The sequence below is a fragment of the Carcharhinus amblyrhynchos genome, chromosome 23 (assembly GCF_965287045.1).
Source record: "Carcharhinus amblyrhynchos chromosome 23, sCarAmb.v2.hapA, whole genome shotgun sequence".
Lineage (NCBI taxonomy): Eukaryota > Metazoa > Chordata > Chondrichthyes > Carcharhiniformes > Carcharhinidae > Carcharhinus > Carcharhinus amblyrhynchos.
Genome location: NC_137346.1, coordinates 47,389,746 through 47,408,047, shown reverse-complemented (window position 1 = coordinate 47,408,047; position 18,302 = coordinate 47,389,746). Strand labels below are relative to the sequence as shown.

General features: G+C 47.6%; 2 protein-coding genes across 2 annotated transcripts in view; one reads left to right on the top strand and one right to left on the bottom strand.

Annotated features, from left to right (window-relative positions):
• Nucleotides 1–2,915: 2,915 nt before the first annotated feature.
• LOC145357380 (uncharacterized) overlaps nucleotides 2,916–18,302 on the top strand; it is a 37,205-nt gene continuing 21,818 nt past the window's right edge. The window contains 3 exon segments of the mRNA XM_080210700.1: nucleotides 2,916–4,280; nucleotides 5,666–6,853; nucleotides 6,855–6,918. Coding sequence (XP_080066826.1) covers nucleotides 5,991–6,853; nucleotides 6,855–6,918 — 927 coding nt within the window. The 5' untranslated portion in view covers nucleotides 2,916–4,280; nucleotides 5,666–5,990.
• Nucleotides 6,931–18,098, bottom strand: LOC145357604 (uncharacterized). The gene is made up of 2 exons (XM_080211089.1): nucleotides 16,309–18,098; nucleotides 6,931–8,018 (listed from the first exon to the last, which is right to left on the bottom strand). The coding sequence occupies exon 1, from the start codon at nucleotides 17,689–17,691 to the stop codon at nucleotides 16,915–16,917; it is 777 nt and encodes a 258-aa protein (XP_080067215.1). The 5' UTR covers nucleotides 17,692–18,098; the 3' UTR covers nucleotides 6,931–8,018; nucleotides 16,309–16,914.

Sequence of the window (18,302 nt, the reverse complement as noted above, 5' to 3'; positions counted from 1 at the left end):
CCACTCTGTCTACACTTCCTGCTGCCTTGGCAAAGCAGCAGCATAATTCAGGATCCCACACAGCCTGCACAAGAAACGATACTTTTCACTGTATAATAATACATGCGACAATAATAAATCAAATCAAAAACAAAAGAGGTTGAGGGGAGATTTGATCGAGATGGACAAGATTCTGACAGGTTTAGATAAGGTGAATAAAGAAAAGCTGTTCCCATTCGCTGATGGGATAAGGACGAAGGGGGAGGCAGATTTAAGGTTTTGGGTCAGAGATGCAGGGGGGGATGTGAGGAAGAATATTTTGATGCAGTGAATGGTAATGACCTGGAACTCGCTGCCTACGAGGGGGGAGGAAGTGGAGACAATAAACAATTACAAAGGAAATTGGATGGACATTTTGGGGGGGTTTCAAACAGAAACACTGACTAAATATCTCTGAGCTCCCTCACACCCTGTCACTCTGTGGTCCTTGTGAAATTTAAAACCAGGTAATCGCAACAAGACTCAAGGAGCATCAGCCCACTGGAGGCTGAGACCGGCCAGTCCAGCAGAAAGAAACTCTCCGACCCTCCCCATTAACCAACTGTGAGAATGAACAAACTGCAGTCCTGGATGTAACTGAGAGCAGAAACAGTAACAGCAGAATCCAACTCCCATGATCACTCATGGACTTGTTGGTGTCTCAGTAGCTGGGATGAAACTCTGAATCCTTCCCACACTGAGAGCAGGTGAACGGCCTCTCCCCTGTGTGGCTGCGCTGATGAGCTTCCAGCAGAGATGGGACTCTGTATCTCTTCCCACAGTCCGCACATTTCCATGGTTTCTCCATGGTGCAGGTGTCCCTGCCTCTCTCTTGGGTGGACAATCAGTTGAAGCCTCGTCTACACACAGAACACGAGTACAGTCTCTCCCCGCTGTGAATGGGGTGATATTTATTCAGGCTGTGTAACTGGTTAAAGTCAGTGCACTGGAACACTCTCACTCGAGAGTGGCTGTGTGTTGATGTTTTTCCAGCTACAGTGAGGTTTGAAATCTTTCAAATCAACTGACCAATCATTTCTCCTTCTCTCTTCAAAGGCTGATGATGCTCAGGTCGCGAGGAATATGACTCTGTCAGATCGAGACAGGACGGTTGAGATTTCAGCTTTGATTCCTCTTTCAATATCCTGTAAAACGAGAGTACAAAAGTCATCAGTGTCAGTACAGGATAGAGATTCAGAACAGACAATTCTAGTTTCTATGGAACGTTCTTTCGTCTCTCATTCCCCAAAAGCTGTAAATCTCACACACTCTCCCTCCATTCTCACTCTGCTGTATCTAATATTCACCCTCCCAATTCTCCTGAAGGTGCTGATTGACAGATCCATGCTCACTGCTTCCTGTCCTGGACACAGAGACTAGAACAAATAGGAGCTGCAGTCAGCCATTGAAACCATTCAATGAGATCATGCATGGTTGAGATTCAAAGATAGTTGACAGGTGACAGGATGGGAAATTGTGGTTTGGATCTTCATTGACCAAATATTTTATTCATCGGAAAGGTATTAAAAGGGCCAAGCTTCAGTAGAAATCTAGCAGAAGTGAGATCAGATGAGTTGCTGTGTGGGAACTGGAAGATAAACAGTTCCCAGAGGACAGAGAAAACAAGAGTGCTTTGAATCCTGGACGACACCTGAGTGTTGAGGTCAGCATATTTTCACTGCTTGGCATGGGAATGCTGACTCCCTGTACCAGGGACGGAGATTGTGAAGACAATTGTTTGAGAGTTTGATGTGGTTTGGGTGGGTACAGATGGTTGAATGACAGGTTTTGTAATTGGTCCATTCAAATGTTAGCTCAGCAATGATTGGGTGATATCTATCTCCATAACCTTTGTGTTGTAAATAAGTAGAAGGATGAGACTCATGTCCCAAGCTCCGAGCATAGATATTTGTCATTATTGCATTGACTGGTGTTATGGCATCTGGGGCAGAGCAGGGAGAATTTCCACGGAGATGCTGCCTCTACCAGTGTTTTGATTTGTTGAGTGCCAGTCTGCATCTTGTTTTCATGTATTTTTGCTTCCAGACAGAGTTGTCCTTTATTCTGCCATTAACACTTACTCTGGACCAATGCTTTGTTTCTTTATGATAAGCATTATCCTCTCCCTTTGCCTTTTGTTCCTGGACATTTTTCTTCATAGAGCATCAGCATGGACTCGAGTTACAGAATGGATTCCTTCTGTGCTGTAATGTCTTTATGAGTGGAAATATATAACATAACTCAAGACTAGAAATAATAAATATACTTTATTACAGAAGCATTAATAACATATCTAATCTGTATCATATAACATGAGACATATGTCTGTTCTGTATTTATTTACTGTCCCCTTTAATGTCACAGTAAGAAGTCTCATAACACCAGGTTAAAGTCCAACAGGTTTATTTGGCATCATAAGAACATAAGAAATAGGAGCAGGAGTAGGCCATCTAGCCCTTCGAGCCAGCCCCGCCATTCAATAAGATCACGGCTGATCTTTCTCCCCATAACCCTTAATTCCCTTGTCTGTCAAAAACCTATCTACCCGTGACTTAAAAATATTTAGCGAGGCAGCCTCCACCACTTCAACGGGCAGAGAATTCCAGAGATTCACCACCCTTTGAGTGAAGAAGTTCCTCCTCAACTCTGATCTAAACTGCCCCCCCCCTTATCTTGAGGCCGTGCCCTCTAGTCCTGAGCTTTCAGAGCACTGCTCCTTCATCAGGTGAATTCCTGGATTCACTTCCTTTCCCTTCAGTTGCTGCAGGTCCCCAATTTTATCCCCAAAACAAAAAAAGAAATGGAAAGGGGGAGAAAATAAAGTGTTTTTCTCACAGATGTTGGAGACAGGAAGAAGTTTTAGTCTGTCTGAAGCTCAACATTATTCAGACAGAACAAAGAACAGTACAGCACAGGAACAGGCCCTCCAAACCTGAGCTGATCACAATGCCTGCCTAAATTATCTGTGGAATTCCCTGCCTAGTGAAGCAATTTAGGCGACCTCATCAAATGTTTTTAAGGCAAGTATAGATAATTCCTTTATTGTTCAAAAATTTAAGGTGAGCAGCCAAGTAAATGGAGCTGAGTCCACAAAAAGATCAGCCATGATCTTATTAAATGGCAGTGCAGGCCCGAGGGGCCAAATGGCCCACTCCTGCTCCTAGTTCTTATATTCTCACTGGCGGAATCCGTATCCTTCCATTTTCATCCTATTCATGTATTTGTCTAGTTGCCCTTAAATGCTGCTATTGAACCTGCTCATCTGCAGGGGCTGATAGCCAAGTTCCGCACACACGAGGATGGCCTCAACCAGGATCTGGGGTTCATGTTGCACTATCTGTAACCCCCATGACTTGCCTGGGTTTGTAAAATCTCACTTACTGTCCTGTCTGGAGACAATACACATCTCTTTAACCTATGCTAATGCTATCTCCACTCACATTGTCTGCATCTTTAAGACTTGAATAGCAGGTTAGCTGCAAAGACTTGCATTCTAATCAGTAATCTGTAAACTGTGTGTGTCTTGATATGCCTTTCTCTGATCAGAACCTTCCACACACCTGACAAAGGAACAACATTTCTGAAAGCTTGTGGGATTACTATCAAATAAACTGGTTAGACTTAAACCTGGTGTTGTGAGACTTCTTACTGTGTTTACCCCAGTCCAACGCTGGCATCTCTACATCACCTCCAGGCAGCACATTCCAGAAATGCGCCACCCACTGTGTAAAAAACTTGCCTTGCACATCTCCTCTAAACTTTTCCCCAAGCATCTTAAACCTATGTTCGGCAGTAATTGACTTTTCTCCCTGGGAAAGAGCATCTCACTTTCCACTCTGTCCACACCACTCATAATCTTGTAGATTTCTATCAGGTTGTTTCTCCCTTCGCTCCAGTGAGAACAAACCAAGTTACTCATAGTTAATGCCCTCTACACCAGGCAACATCCTGTTAAATCTCTTCTGTACCCTTTCCAAAGCCCCCACATCCTTCCTGCTGCTGTGAGCTGAGCAGCAGCTTCACTGGGCAGGTGAACAAGCCCATTGTCTAACTTCCGCATTCACACAATGGGGGAGCTCTGATTGGCTGGAGGACCAGAGTCCTTCTAGTCCTCCAACTCTCCCCATTGGTCAACACCTCAGTGTGAAGGTCAGGGTGTGGCTCTCCTGTCCAATGCGCAGCCGCGCCGCTCCTGTGGACAAGTCCCGGCTCGGGGCGGATCAGCGGGTCCGGAGCCCTCAGCTGGACAGCGGCGAGAACGGGTGAGGCTCCCGTGTCCGCGCCTCCGGTGTCTGGGTCCGCGCCTCTGGTGCCCAGTGCCGCTCCCGGGTCCGGGCTCGCTCCCGTGTCCGCGCCTCCCGTGTCCCGGGGCCGCTCCCGGGTCCGCGCCTCCCGTGTCCCGGGGCCGCTCCCGTGTCTCGGGGCCGTTCCCGTGTCCGGGCTCGTTCCCGTGTCCGCGCCTCCCGTGTCCCGGGCTCGCTCCCGTATCCGCGCCTCCCGTGTCCCGGGCTCGCTCCCGTGTCCCGGACTCGCTCCCGTATCCGCGCCTCCCGTGTCCCGGGCTCGCTCCCGTATCCGCGCCTCCCGTGTCCCGGGCTCGCTCCCGTGTTCCGGGGCCGCTCCCGTATCCGCGCCTCCCGTGTCCCGGGCTCGCTCCCGTGTTCCGGGGCCGCTCCCGTATCCGCGCCTCCCGTGTCCCGGACTCGCTCCCGTGCCCGGGCTCGCTCCCGTGTCCCGGACTCGCTCCCGTATCCGCGCCTCCCGAGTCCGGGCTCGCTCCCGTGTCCCGGGGCCGCTCCCGTGTCCGCGCGCCGGGATGCCGCTTTGGAACCCGGAGACGTCACCGCGGGGCAGAGACACTCGGATTGGCCGATGCAACACGGGCTTCATTGTGACCTCACAATGCGGAAGTTGGTCAATCAGCTTCAGGCTGAAATCCCCTCCTTTGGGCAGCGTCATTCTGGGGGAGACCCGGGGGACCTGCAGCAACTGAAGGGAGAGGAAGGGAATCCAGTCTGTACATTTTTAATCCAGTCATATAGACATATATCTGTCTGGCAGCCTGCATGGAGATTTTCAACTCTGTCCAAACAGGACACAGTAAGAAGTCTCACAACACCAGGTTAAAGTCCACCAGATTTATTTGGTAACACCAGCTTTCAGAGTGCTCACTGCTCCTACATTCCCCAGTAATTGACTTTTCTCCCCTGGGAAAGAGCATCTCATTATCCACTCTGTCCATACCACTCATAATCTTGTCGACTTCTATCAGGTCTATCCCTGTCATTCCAGTGAGAACAAATAGCGAACGCTCCAAAAGCTATTGGTTTTTGCTACTAAATAAACCTGTTGGATTTTAACTTCGTGTTGTGAGACTTCTTATTGTGTTTACCCCAGTCCAACGCCAGCAGCTCCACATCCAGGACAGGAAACAGTGAGCATGGATCTGTCAATCAACACCTTCAGGAGAATTGGGAGGGTGAATATTAGATACATCAGAGTGAGAATGGAGGGAGAGTGTGTGGGATGGAGATTTACAGCTTTTGGGGAATGAGAGAGGACAGAATATTCCATAGAAACTAGAATTGTCTGTTCTGAATTTGTATTCTGTACTGACACTGATGGCTTGTATAAACTTGTTTTATAGGACATTGGAAGAGGAATCAAAGGCTGAAATTTCAAACATCACATGTGGATCTGACAGTCATATTCCTCAGGACATGAGCATCATCGACCTTTGAATCTCGAAAGAGAAATGAATGTCTGGTCTGTCGATTTGAAAAGACTTTAAAAATCAGTGTGACTGGAAAAGCACCAACACATTGCCACACTCGAGTGAGAGTGTTCCAGTGCACTGACTGAAGAACTTTTAACCAGTTACACAGCCTGAATAAATATCTCACTTCTGTTGTGTGTGTGGATGAGGCTTCCACTGATTGTCCAAGAAAGAGAGAGGCAAGGAAATCTGCACTATGGAGAAACCATGGAAATGTGCGGACTGTGGGAAGAAATACAAAGTCCCATCTCTGCTAGAAGCTCATCGGCGCAGCCACACTGGGGAGAGGCCATTCATCTGCTTTCAGTGTGGAGAGGGATTCACTCGGTTATCCCACCTGCAGACACACAAGCGAGTTCACACAGGGGAGAGGCCATTCATCTGCTCTCAGTGTGGAAAGGGATTCACTCTCTCATCCACTCTGCACAGACATCAGCGAATTCACACTGGGGAGAGACCGTTCACCTGCTCTCAGTGTGGGAAGGGATTCAATCAGTTATCCAATCTGCGGACACACCAGCGAGTTCACACTGGGGAGAGACCATTCACCTGCACTCAGTGTGGGAAGGCATTCACTCGGTTATCTGATCTGCAGATACACCAGCGAATTCACACTGGGGACTGGCCGTTCACTTGCTCTCAGTGTGGGAAGGGATTCATTAGGTTATCCAGCTTGCAGACACACCAGCGAGTTCACACTGGGGAGAGACCATTCACCTGCTCTCAGTGTGAGAAGGGATTCACTCGGTTATCTGACCTGCGGATACATCAGCGAATTCACACTGGGGATTGGCCATTCACCTGCTCTCAGTGTGGGAAGGGATTCACTCGGTTATCTGACCTGCAGAGACATGAGCGAGTTCACACAGGGGAGAGGCCATTCATCTGCTCTCAGTGTGGGAAAGGATTCAGTCAGTATTCCGACCTACAGAGACACCAGCGAGTTCACACTGGGGAAAGGCCGTTCACTTGCTCTCAGTGTGGGAAAGGATTCACTCAGTTAGCCCACCTGCTGAGACATCAGCGCATTCACTCTGGGGAGAAACCATTCACCTGCTCTGTGTGGGAAGGGGTTCAGTGATTCATGCAGCCTGTGGAGACACCAGCGCGTTCACCTACTCTGTGTGGGAAGGGATTGAGAGTTTCATCCCAGCTACTGGGACACCAACAAGTTCACAAATGATTACAGGGGTTGGATTATTTTGTTCATTCTCACAGTTCGTTAATGGGGGAAGATTGGAGGGTTACTTTCTGCTGGACTGGCCGGTCTCAGCCTCCAGTGGGCTGATGCTCTTTGAGTCTTGTTGCGAATACCTGGTTTCAAATTTCACAAGGATCACAGAGTGACAGGGTGTGAGGAAGGTCAGAGATATTTAGTCAGTATTTCTGTTTGGAACCCCCAAATGCCCATCCAATTTCCTTTTGTAATTGTTTATTGTCTCCACTTCCGTAAAGTTAAAGTTTATTTATTAGTCAAAAATAAGGCTTACATTAACACTGCAATGAAGTTACTGTGAAATTTCCTGAGTTGCCACACTACACTGCCTAACCAGCACGTCTTTCAGACTGTGGGAGGAAAGCAGAGCATCCAGAGGAAATCCGTGCCAACACGGGGAGAACGTGCAAACTCCACACGGACAGTGACTCAAGCCGGGAATCGCTGTGTCCCTGGCGCTATGAAACAGCAGTGCTAACCACTGTGCTACCGTGCTACCCTCCACTCTCATAAGCAGCAAATTCCAGGTCACTCCCATTTGCATTAAAATATTCTTCCTCACATCCTCCCCTTACTGAGAATCTTAACTCTGCGACCCCCTCGTCCTTGTCCCATCAGTTAGTGGGAATAATTTTTCTTTGTCCACCTTATCTCAATCTGTCAGAATCTTTTCCACCTCAATCAAATCTCCCCACATCCCCCTTTTGCTCCAAAGAGAACAAACCCTGCCTGACGTCAACAATAAAGAACAAACTAACAGAATATATTAATATCTGAAATCAAACAAGAATATTTAATTTCAGTTTTAAAGACATTTGAATATATTGTCCTGGACAATAAAGGAATTGGAATAATCACCTTGGGTGTGGTTGAATGGAATATATCAATGTGGAATCCACCTTCATTCTGGTGAAATTCTGGAATATGTCGATTGGATGAATAAGTTAATCATTTTCTCTGGGAGATATTTGCATTCTTGTCCATTGTTAGAAGGGGGTTCAGGAGAACCTGGGACAAAAAGACCAATAGGTCAGAATAGGTTTATTTCGAGTTTATATCGTATAGAAGAATCACAAAGTACCTGGAGTACTGTTTGCAAGAAATACATATAACCACTGTTAAGAGAATTTAAAATGTATTTTTGAAAAGTCTGTATTTTTGAATATTCTGTATTAAAACATACACCTTGGCTAATGATACTCAGCATTGATGGGATATAGCTATGTAAGAACCACCACATTTTTTGAAAACAATACAGCCACTGAATGTAGCAAAAAAAACACACATCAGGGTGGGCTCCAGACAGTACAACTCCCCCAGATAATTAAATGAACAAGAGCGTAGAGTTTCCAGATAAAGAGCTGCTCGGACAGTTTTCTGATCAGGAGATGTGAGGAGACAGTGGAACAGACCGTTTGAACTCTATGGATCTACGTATTCTTATGCTGTCAGAGAGTGAAATGTTATTGGCCAAGGTAAATGATCTATTCTAATCACGATTGGCTCACATGATTGGCTGGGTGAGAAGAATGGGCGGGCAAATGATTTTTGAAAATTGTATCATTGTAATATTGGAAGCAATGCAATTTAAAATAGTTTGGGCTGTCCCAAATTGTTCTGCTATGTGCGTGGACCAGGCCTGGGCAATAAAGTATGTCTTCAACCAGAATTACTCTCTCCATGAGTTGTTTGTATTTAGTTGAGTTGTAAATCAGTGAAAGCCAACATAATACCTGATCTCTGAAACACTCCAACATCCATGAACTTTGTTTTAAAGAAATCCACATTTGAAAGCTCGGGCACTACATGAAATATCAGCATCACAACAGGGAGAGATAAGGAAGACAAACACTCACTTTGATCTTTTCATCAGTACATCTGAGAGTTAAGAATGTGTGACATGATTTGGGGATACCGCAGTGAGTGTGCAGATGTGATTTGTTGCGTGTGAAAAACAGCAAGTCTAAATTCATGGTGAGATGGAGTGAAGAGCGAGTCCCAAACACACACAGCTACTGGAGACACAGCAGGAGATGAAATGGTTAATGTGGCCAGGGGATTGAGACAACACTGTGACACCATCAAGGCATCGACACGCACTCCAGAGAGAAACTGAGCTCAAAACTATCAGGATCCAATTAAACACACTGCACATGGACACAAAGTGAGGAAAATTAAAGTAAAATGGATAATATAGCTTGGGATAATTAAGGGCTTGGGAGAAATTGTTCGCTGGAGCAGGCGGAGTGTAGGAGTACTGAGTAAGGTAAGCGATTACCTTTAAAAACATTTTCGCGGGCTTATTAACGTTTACAGCTTTAAAACTACAAAGGAAGTGGGTCGCGGGGATTTGAGAAGGGATTTTTTTTTAAACCGCGCTAGGTTTAAAAGGAGGCCCGCTGTAGACAGCGGGCAGCATCGGAGCAGGCAGCGGAGTGAGAGGGAAGCTGAGTGAGCTGCAAGGACTTAGGATCAAAGGGCTTGGCAGAAAAGGGCCAGGTAAGTTTGACTTAACTGTGTTCAGTAATTACTAAGGGGCAATAATGGAGGGGTATGTGATGTGCTGTTTCTGTATGATGTGGGAGCTGGTGGACCCCAGGGTCCTTCCCAGTGACCATGTCTGCAGTAAGTGCTGGTTGCTGGAGGAGCTCCAGCTCAAGGTAGATGAGCTGGCCTCTGAGCTACAGACACTGAGGCTCATCAGGGGGAGAGAGGGTGACATTGTCAATGGGGTGCAAGAGACATCCACCCCCCATAGACTGGCTAACTCCATGGGTCAGGAACAGGAGGGGAGGAAGGAGGGAGGGGAGAGGAGGAAGGAGGGAGGGGAGAGGAGGAAGGAGGGTGGGGAGAGGAGGAAGGAGGGAGGGGAGAGGAGGAAGGAGGGAGGAGAGAGGAGGAAGGAGGGAGGAGAGAGGAGGAAGGAGGGAGGGGAGAGGAGGAAGGAGGGAGGAGAGAGGAGGGAGGAGAGAGGAGGAAGGAGGGAGGGGAGAGGAGGAAGGAGGGAGGAGAGAGGAGGAAGGAGGGAGGGGAGAGGAGGAAGGAGGGTGGGGAGAGGAGGAAGGAGGGTGGGGAGAGGAGGAAGGAGGGTGGGGAGAGGAGGGAGGGGAGAGGAGGAAGGAGGGTGGGGAGAGGAGGAAGGAGGGAGGGGAAAGGAGGGAGGGGAGAGGAGGAAGGAGGGAGGGGAGAGGAGGGAGGGGAGAGGAGGAAGGAGGGAGGAGGAAGGAGGGAGAGGAGAGGAGGAAGGAGGGTGGGGAGAGGAGGAAGGAGGGTGGGGAGAGGAGGGAGGGGAGAGGAGGAAGGAGGGAGGAGAGAGGAGGAAGGAGGGAGGAGAGAGGAGGAAGGAGGGAGGGGAGAGGAGGAAGGAGGGCGGGGAGAGGAGGAAGGAGGGTGGGGACCGGAGGAAGGAGGGTGGGGACCAAATGCCTCAGCCTCTCAATCTGCATAACAGGTTTGAGGTTCTTGCTTCCAGTGTGGATGAGAACGAGGGCGGTGAGGTTGGTGAGCAAACTGCACACGGTACAGTGATGCAGACACAGGACATAGACAAAGAGAAGGTGAAAAGGAACGTAGTGGTAATTGGGGATAGTGGGGTTAAGGGTATTGACACTGTCCTTTGTCACAATGACAAAGTGCACAGAAGGGTGTGTTGTCTGCCTGGTGCTCGGGTCCGGGATGTCGCATCTGGGCTGCAGAGGAACCTGGAGTGGGAGAGTGAGAATCTGGTCATTGTGGTGCCAACGACATAGGCAAAATGGGAACTGAGGATCTGGGGAGGGAATATGAAAAGATGGGAATGGAATTAAAAAGTAGAACCGACAAGGTGGTTATCTCTGGATTACTACCTGAACTGAGTGCAGATGGGCGTAGGATAAATAGGATTAAAGAGGTGAATGGGTGGCTCAGGGATTGGTGTGGGAGGAATGGTTTTGAATTTATGGGGCATTGGCACCAGTATTGGGGTAGGTGGGACCTGTTCAGGTGGGATGGGGTTGGTCTGAACCGTGCTGGGACCAGAGTCCTGGCGAATCATGTAGATAGGACTGTAGTTAGGGCTTTAAACTAATTGGAGGGGGGGGGGGGGGGGGGAGGCGGGGTGCGAGGGTAGGTGACATTATGGGGTCTAAAGTAAAAGAGAGGGTACAGGTAAGGGAAGAGGTCAAGGATGTCCCAATAATAAAGGGAGTAGGGGGCGTGAGTATAGTTGGTAGCATTCCTTCAAATGGGGTCCAGGTGAAGGCTGGGATGAAAGCGCTTTATCTGAATGCACGAAGCATTCGGAATAAAGTGGATGAGCTGGTGGCGCAGATCAGCACAAATGGATATGATCTGGTGGCCATTACAGAGACGTGGCTGCAAGGTGACAGGGACTGGGAGCTGAATATCCAGGGGTATCAAGTGTTTAGGAAGGATAGGCGGGAGGAAAAAGGGGGGGAGCGTAGCTCTGCTGATTAAGGATAGCAACACAGAACATTACAGCGCAGAACAGGCCCTTCGGCCCACGATGTTGCGCCGACCAGTTAAAAAGCAATGACCCTCTAACCTAAACCAATCCCTTTCCATCCATAAACCTATCTACGGATCTCTTAAACGCCCCCAAACTAGGCGCATTTACAACTGCAGCAGGCAGGGCATTCCAATCCCTCACCACCCTCTGGGTAAAGAACCTACCCCTGACATCCGTCCTATAACTACCACCCCTTAATTTAAAGCTATGCCCCCTCGTGCTAGCTTTCTCCATCCGAGGAAAAAGGCTATCACTGTCCACCCTATCTAAACCTCTAATCATCTTATATGTTTCAATAAGGTCCCCTCTTAGCCGCCTTCTTTCTAACGAAAACAACCTCAAATCCCTCAGTCTCTCCTCATAGGACCTCCCCTCCATACCAGGCAACATCCTGGTAAACCTCCTCTGCACCCTCTCCAAAGCCTCCACATCCTTCCTATAATGTGGGGACCAGAACTGCACACAGTACTCCAAGTGCAGCCGCACCAGAGTTTTGTACAGTTGCAACATTACACTGCGACTCCTAAATTCAATCCCCCTTCCAATAAACACCAAGACACCGTATGCCTTCTTAACAACCTTATCTACTTGATTCCCAACTTTCAGGGATCTATGTACACATACACCTAGATCCCTCTGTTCATCCACACTATTCAGAGTGGTAGTAAGGGATGATATAGGAGCCAAAGAGCAGAACGTGGAATCGTTGTGGGTGAAGATTAGGAACAGCAAAGGGAGGAAGACGCTGGTGGGTGTCGTTTATAGGCCCCCGAATAATGATCTGGAGGTGGGGCGTGCTGTTAACGCGCAAATAAATGATGCATGCAGGAATGGAACAGCAATAATTATGAGGGATTTCAACCTACATATTGATTGGTCGACCCATGTTGGACGCGGTGGGCTTGAGGAGGAGTTCTTGGAATGCTGCCGGGATAGTTTCCTTGAACAGTGTGTGTTGGAGCCGACGAGGGAGCGAGCTATCTTGGATCTGGTGTTATGTAATGAGGCAGGTAGAACTAGGGACCTTGTGGTGAAGGATCCTCTTGGGAAGAGTGATCATTGTATGGTGGAGTTTCTGGTGCAGATGGAGGAGGAGAAAGTGGGTTCCCGGACATGTGTCCTTTGTTTGAACAGAGGGGAGTACGGTAGAATGAGAGAGGAATTGGCGAATGTAGATTGGGGGTGCAGATTGGTCGGTAGGTCTGCTGAGGAACAGTGGAGGATCTTTAAGGAGATCTTTCTTGGTGCTCAGCAGAAATTTATTCCGATGGTAAAGAAGGATAGTAGAAGAAGAGATAATCAGCCGTGGATAACGAAGGAGATAAAGGAAAGTATTAAATTAAAAGCTGATGCGTTTAGAGTGGCTAAAAGTAGTGGGCGAGAAGAGGATTGGGAGAGGTTTTAACATCAACAAAGAATGACGAAGAAGTTGATAAAGAGAGGAAGGATAGACTATGAATCTAGGCTAGCGCTAAATATAAAAAGGATAGTAAGAGTTTTTATAAATATATAAAGAGGAAGAGGCTGGCTAGGGTGAATGTTGGACCCTTAGAGGATGAGAGGCGGGACTCAGTGGTAGGGGATGTGGAAATGGCTGAGGCCTTGAATAACTTTTTTGCTTCGGTCTTCACGGAGGAGGACGTGAATAATTTGCCGGGTGTTAACGATGGAAAGATGGTAGGAGTGGAGGGCCTGAATGAGATCATTGTCACGAGAGGTAGTGCTCGACAGACTAGAGGGACTGATGGTGGACAAGTCCCCAGGACCGGATGGAATGCATCCAAGGGTTCTGAAAGAAATGGCGGAGGTGATAGTGGATGCCTTAGTGATTATTTTCCAAACCTCACTGGATTCCGGGGAAGTGCCGGAAGATTGGAAGACGGCTAATGTTACACCGCTGTTTGAAAAGGGTAGCAGGCAAAAGGCAGGGAATTATAGGCCGGTTAGTTTAATGTCTGTTGTAGGAAAAATGCTTGAATCCGTCATCAAAGAGGAAATAGCGAGGCATCTTGAGAAGAATTGTTTGATAGAGTAGACGCAGCATAGATTTGTTAAGGGGAAGTCGTGTCTGATGAATTTATTGGAGTTCTATGAGGATGTGTCTGGTGCGGTGGATGGAGGGGAACCAGTGGATGTGGTGTTTCTCGATTTTCAGAAGGCGTTTGATAAGGTGCTGCACAAAAGATTATTGCAGAAGGTCAGGGGGCATGGAGTTGGGGGTAGGATGTTAGCGTGTATAGGGGATTGGCTGTCAAATAGGAGGCAGAGAGTGGGGATCAACGGGTGCTATTCAGATTGGCGGTTGGTGACTAGTGGAGTGCCCAGGGGTCGGTGCTGGGGCCTCAGCTTTTTACCATTTATATAAATGATCTGGAGGAGGGAACCAAGTGTATGGTGTCGAAATTTGCTGATGACACCAAGATTGGTGGAATGGCAAATTGTGCGGAGGGTGGGGAGAGTCTGCAGAAGGATCTAGATAAGCTGGGCGAATGGGCCAGGAACTGGCAAATGGAATTTAATGTTGGCAAGTGTGAGGTTATCCACTTTGGTAGGAATAATGGTAGGAAGGACTATTACTTACAGGGCAAAAAGCTGCAGCAGGCGACGGTGCAGAGGGACCTCGGGGTCCTTGTGCATGAGTCGCAAAAACCCAGCCTGCAGGTGCAGCAGGTGGTCAGGAAGGTGAATGGGATGCTGGCCTTCATAGCGAGGGGGATTGAATATAAAAGTAGGGAGGTCTTGCTGCAACTGTACAGGGCACTGGTGAGGCCGCAGCTGGAGTACTGTGTGCAGTTTTGGTCGCCGCACTTACGCAAGGATATTTTGGCCTTGGAGGGAGTGCAGAGGAGGTTCACTAGGCTGATACCGGAATTGAGGGGGTTGAGCTATGAGGAGAGGCTGAATAAACTAGGCTTGTACTCGTTAGAGTTTAGAAGAATGAGGGGAGATCTCATTGAGACGTATAAGATGATGAATGGGATGGATAGGGTAGAGGTGGAGAGGTTCTTCCTGCTCAGAAAGGACAGTAGGACTAGGGGGCACAGCCTCAAGATAAAGGGGGTGCAGTTTAGAACAGAGTTGAGGAGGAACTTCTTCATTCAAAGGGTGGTGAATCTCTGGAATTCTCTGCCCGTTGAAGTGGTGGAGGCTGCCTCGCTAAATATATTTAAGACATGGGTAGATAGGTTTTTGGTAGGCAAGGGGATTAAGGGTTATGGGGAGAAAGCGGGAAAGTGGAACTGATCCACTTCAGATCAGCCATGATCTTACTGAATGGCGGGGCAGGCTCGAGGGGCTAGATGGCCTACTCCTGCTTCTATTTCTTATGTTCTAAATAACAGTGAGTAAGAACTGTTCACAAGTTGGATCGGTTAAAGAGCGAGCTGGAGAATCTTTAACATCCGTGCTCGATCTGTTGTTTGAAGCATCTGTCCTTGTGTACAGTAACCTAGAACTCACAGTGTTCCTTCAGGAGAGGAAAAGATTGAGTAGATTTTATTGCAGACAGGGCTAGAACAGAACTGGAAAATAATGGAGTGAAATTGAGTGCGGGGTCAGAGAGAGAAAGTTCTCCTCCCCCTCAAGCTGTGGACTGTAAGAATCCAGACTTCAATGAACATTAAATTCTGTGCATTTATTTTGATTGTTACACTTCTCCTGTTTTTATTCCTGCTGTGATTACACTCTGGGTAAGGATGGTTGACAGGTGACAGGATGGGAAATTGTGGTTTGGGTCTCCACTGACTAAGTGTTTTATTGATCTGAAAGGTGTAAAAGGGGCCAAACTTCAGCAGAAATGTAGCAGAGCTGAGAACAGACAACTTGCTGGGAAATAAACAGATCCCAGAGGACAGAGAAAACAAGAGTGACTTGAATTCTGCACAACACCTGAGTGTTGAGGTCACCATGTTTTGACTGTTTGGCAATGGGAACGCTGACTCCCTGTACCAGGGACAGAGTGTGGGGGAGACAATTGTTGGAGAGTTTGACGTGGTTTGGGTGGGTACAGATGGTTCAATGACAGGTTTTGTAATTGGTCCGTTCAGATGTTAGCTCAGCAATGATTGGGTGAAATCAGTCTCCATAGAGTTTGTGATGTAAAAATGATAAGAAGGGATTCTCCGAGCACAGAGATTTGTCGAGGTTTTACAGATTGCATTGACTGGTGCCGTGGCATCGGGGGCAGAGCAGGGGGCATTTCCATGCAGATGGTTCTTCTACCCAGAGTGTAATGGTAATGCTGCTGTACTTTGATACTCCTGCTCAGACATTAGCCTGTGTCAGCTCTTATTGATACTGAATAAAATCTAACCACTGTCACCAATAAGAGTTATCACTGGGAATCATTTCAGAGTTTGGGAAAAGGGGAGAAAGGGTTAATTGACTCCCTGAACCCTATTTTCTAACATCACCGAGTCAAAAATAAAATTTTATCTCCCTCTCTGGCCCCTTTGCCCATTACCTCAGAGATTCCTCTGTTAAAGAGCCTGCGAATCCCTCTCACCCACTTTCCCTAAAGTGCAGCAATCTCATCAAGAAAAATCCAGAAAAATCGAATATTTTTACTAATGAAACAGAACATGGCTAAAACAAACAGAAAATGACTTCAGATCAAAGACAACCAGAGGAAAAGGATATTCACAATGTTCTGGACCCAAATGGTTTCTCTGTAATCCATCTGTAGCCTGTTCCCTGCCCTCTTTGTGGAACACCTCCACCCAGTCCACAAGCATGACCCCTGACCTCCCGCTTGTTTGCCATTCGGATTCACCACTTTACTCTGACACTCACATTTCTGTCCTCGGCCTGCTGGAATGTTCCGGAGAAGCCCAACACAAGCTGGACAAACAGCCCCTCATCTTCCAATGAAGCACTTTACAGCCTTCTGAACTTAACATTGAGTTCAACAACTTCACACCCTGAACTCTCTCGTCCGTTTTGATTTTCTTGCTGAGTGCGAATCTGCATCTTGTTTTCATGTTTTTTTTCCAAAGCTGTCCTTTATTCTGCCATTCACACTTACTCTGCACCAATACTTTGTTTCTTTACTACAATACCTCTCCCTTTGCCTTTTATTCCAGGACATTTTTCTCTACAGATGCTGCCAGACCTGCTGCATTTTGCCAGTTCTTTCTGCATTTATTTTAGGTCTATCTGTGGTGATAGGAAAAACACTATTTACTGTCTAGGGTAAAATAAATGTTCATCAGCTTCTGTGGATGATTTCAGTGGAAATGTGCTCTCCCAGGCTCAAAGAGCATCAGCCCACTGGAAGCAGAGTTGTGAGACCGGCCAGTCCAGCAGAAAGAAACTCTCCGACCCTCCCACTTCACCCACTGTCAGAATGAACATGGTTCAGTCCCGGATGTGATTAACAGCAGAATCCAACCCCTGTCATCACTTGTGAACTCGCTGGTGTCTCTGTAGATGGGATGAATGAGTGAATCCCTTCCCACACTGAGAGCAAGTGAATGGCCTCTCCCCAGTGTGAACTCGCTGGTGAATTTTCAGGGTATTTGAATGTCTGAACCCCTTGTCACACTCAGTGCAGATGAATGGCCTCTCCCCGGTGTGAATTCGCTGGTGTCTCTGTAGGCTGGATGACCATCTAAACCTCTTTGTGCAATGAGAGCAGCTGTATTGTCTCTCCTCAGTGTGACCTTGCTGGTGTGTCTGCAGACTGGATAACTGAGCAAATTCCTTCCCACAGTTAGAGCAAGTGAATGGCCTCTCCCCAGTGTGAACTCGCTTGTGATTCAGCAGGGTGGATAAATCCCTGAATCCATTCCCACAATCAGAGCAGGTAAATGGCCTCTCTCCGGTGTGAACTCGTTGGTGTCTCCGTAAATTAGATATCTGAGTAAATCTCTTCCCACAGATAGGGCAGGTAAATGGCTTCTCTCCGGTGTGAACTAGCTGGTGATCCTGCAGAGTGGATGCACGTTTGAAACCCTTCCCACATTCAGTGCAGGTGAACGGCCTCTCCACACTGTGAAGTCTCTGGTGTGCGTGCAGGTTGGATGAATTTCTGAATCCCTTCCCACACACACAGCAGGTGAACGGCCTCTCCCCAGTGTGACTGTGTCGATGAATTTCCAATATCGATGGGGATATGAATCCCTTCTCACATTCATCACATTTCCACGGTTTCCCCATGGCCCTTTGCCTCTCCATGTTGAAGAATCAAATGAGGTTTTCACACACTCAACACGGGTAGGGTCTGTCCTGGCTCCAAAGGGAATTGTTTTTTAAAACTGTTACTATTAAAGCTGGAACACACTCACTTGGGTGTGTGTTTGTGTCTCGGTGCTTTCACAGCCACACTGATGTTTAAAATCTTCTGCAGAAGACAGAACAGAGAAAGACACCTCCTTCTAGATAAAGGCCGATGACACTCAGGTCCTGGTGAATTGAGTGACTGTCAGATGTTGACATGACCACAATTCGGTTACGTTCACCTTAGTGATGGAAAGGGATAGGCATGAACCTCGGGCCAGTGGTTTTAGCTGGGGGAAGGGTAATTATGAGGCTATTAGGAGAGAATTAGGAAGCATAGGTTGGACTAGGAAATTACAGGGACTGGGAACGTCCGAAATGTGGAGTTTTTTCAAGGAGCAGCTACTGCGAGTCTGTGATAGGTATGTCCCTGTCAGGCAAGGAGGAATTGGTAGGGCTAGGGAACCGTGGTGCACCAAAAAAGTTGATTCATTGGTTAAAAAGAAAAAGGAGGCTTATGTTCGGATGAGACGTGAGCACTCGGGTAGTGCACTAGAGAGCTTTAGATT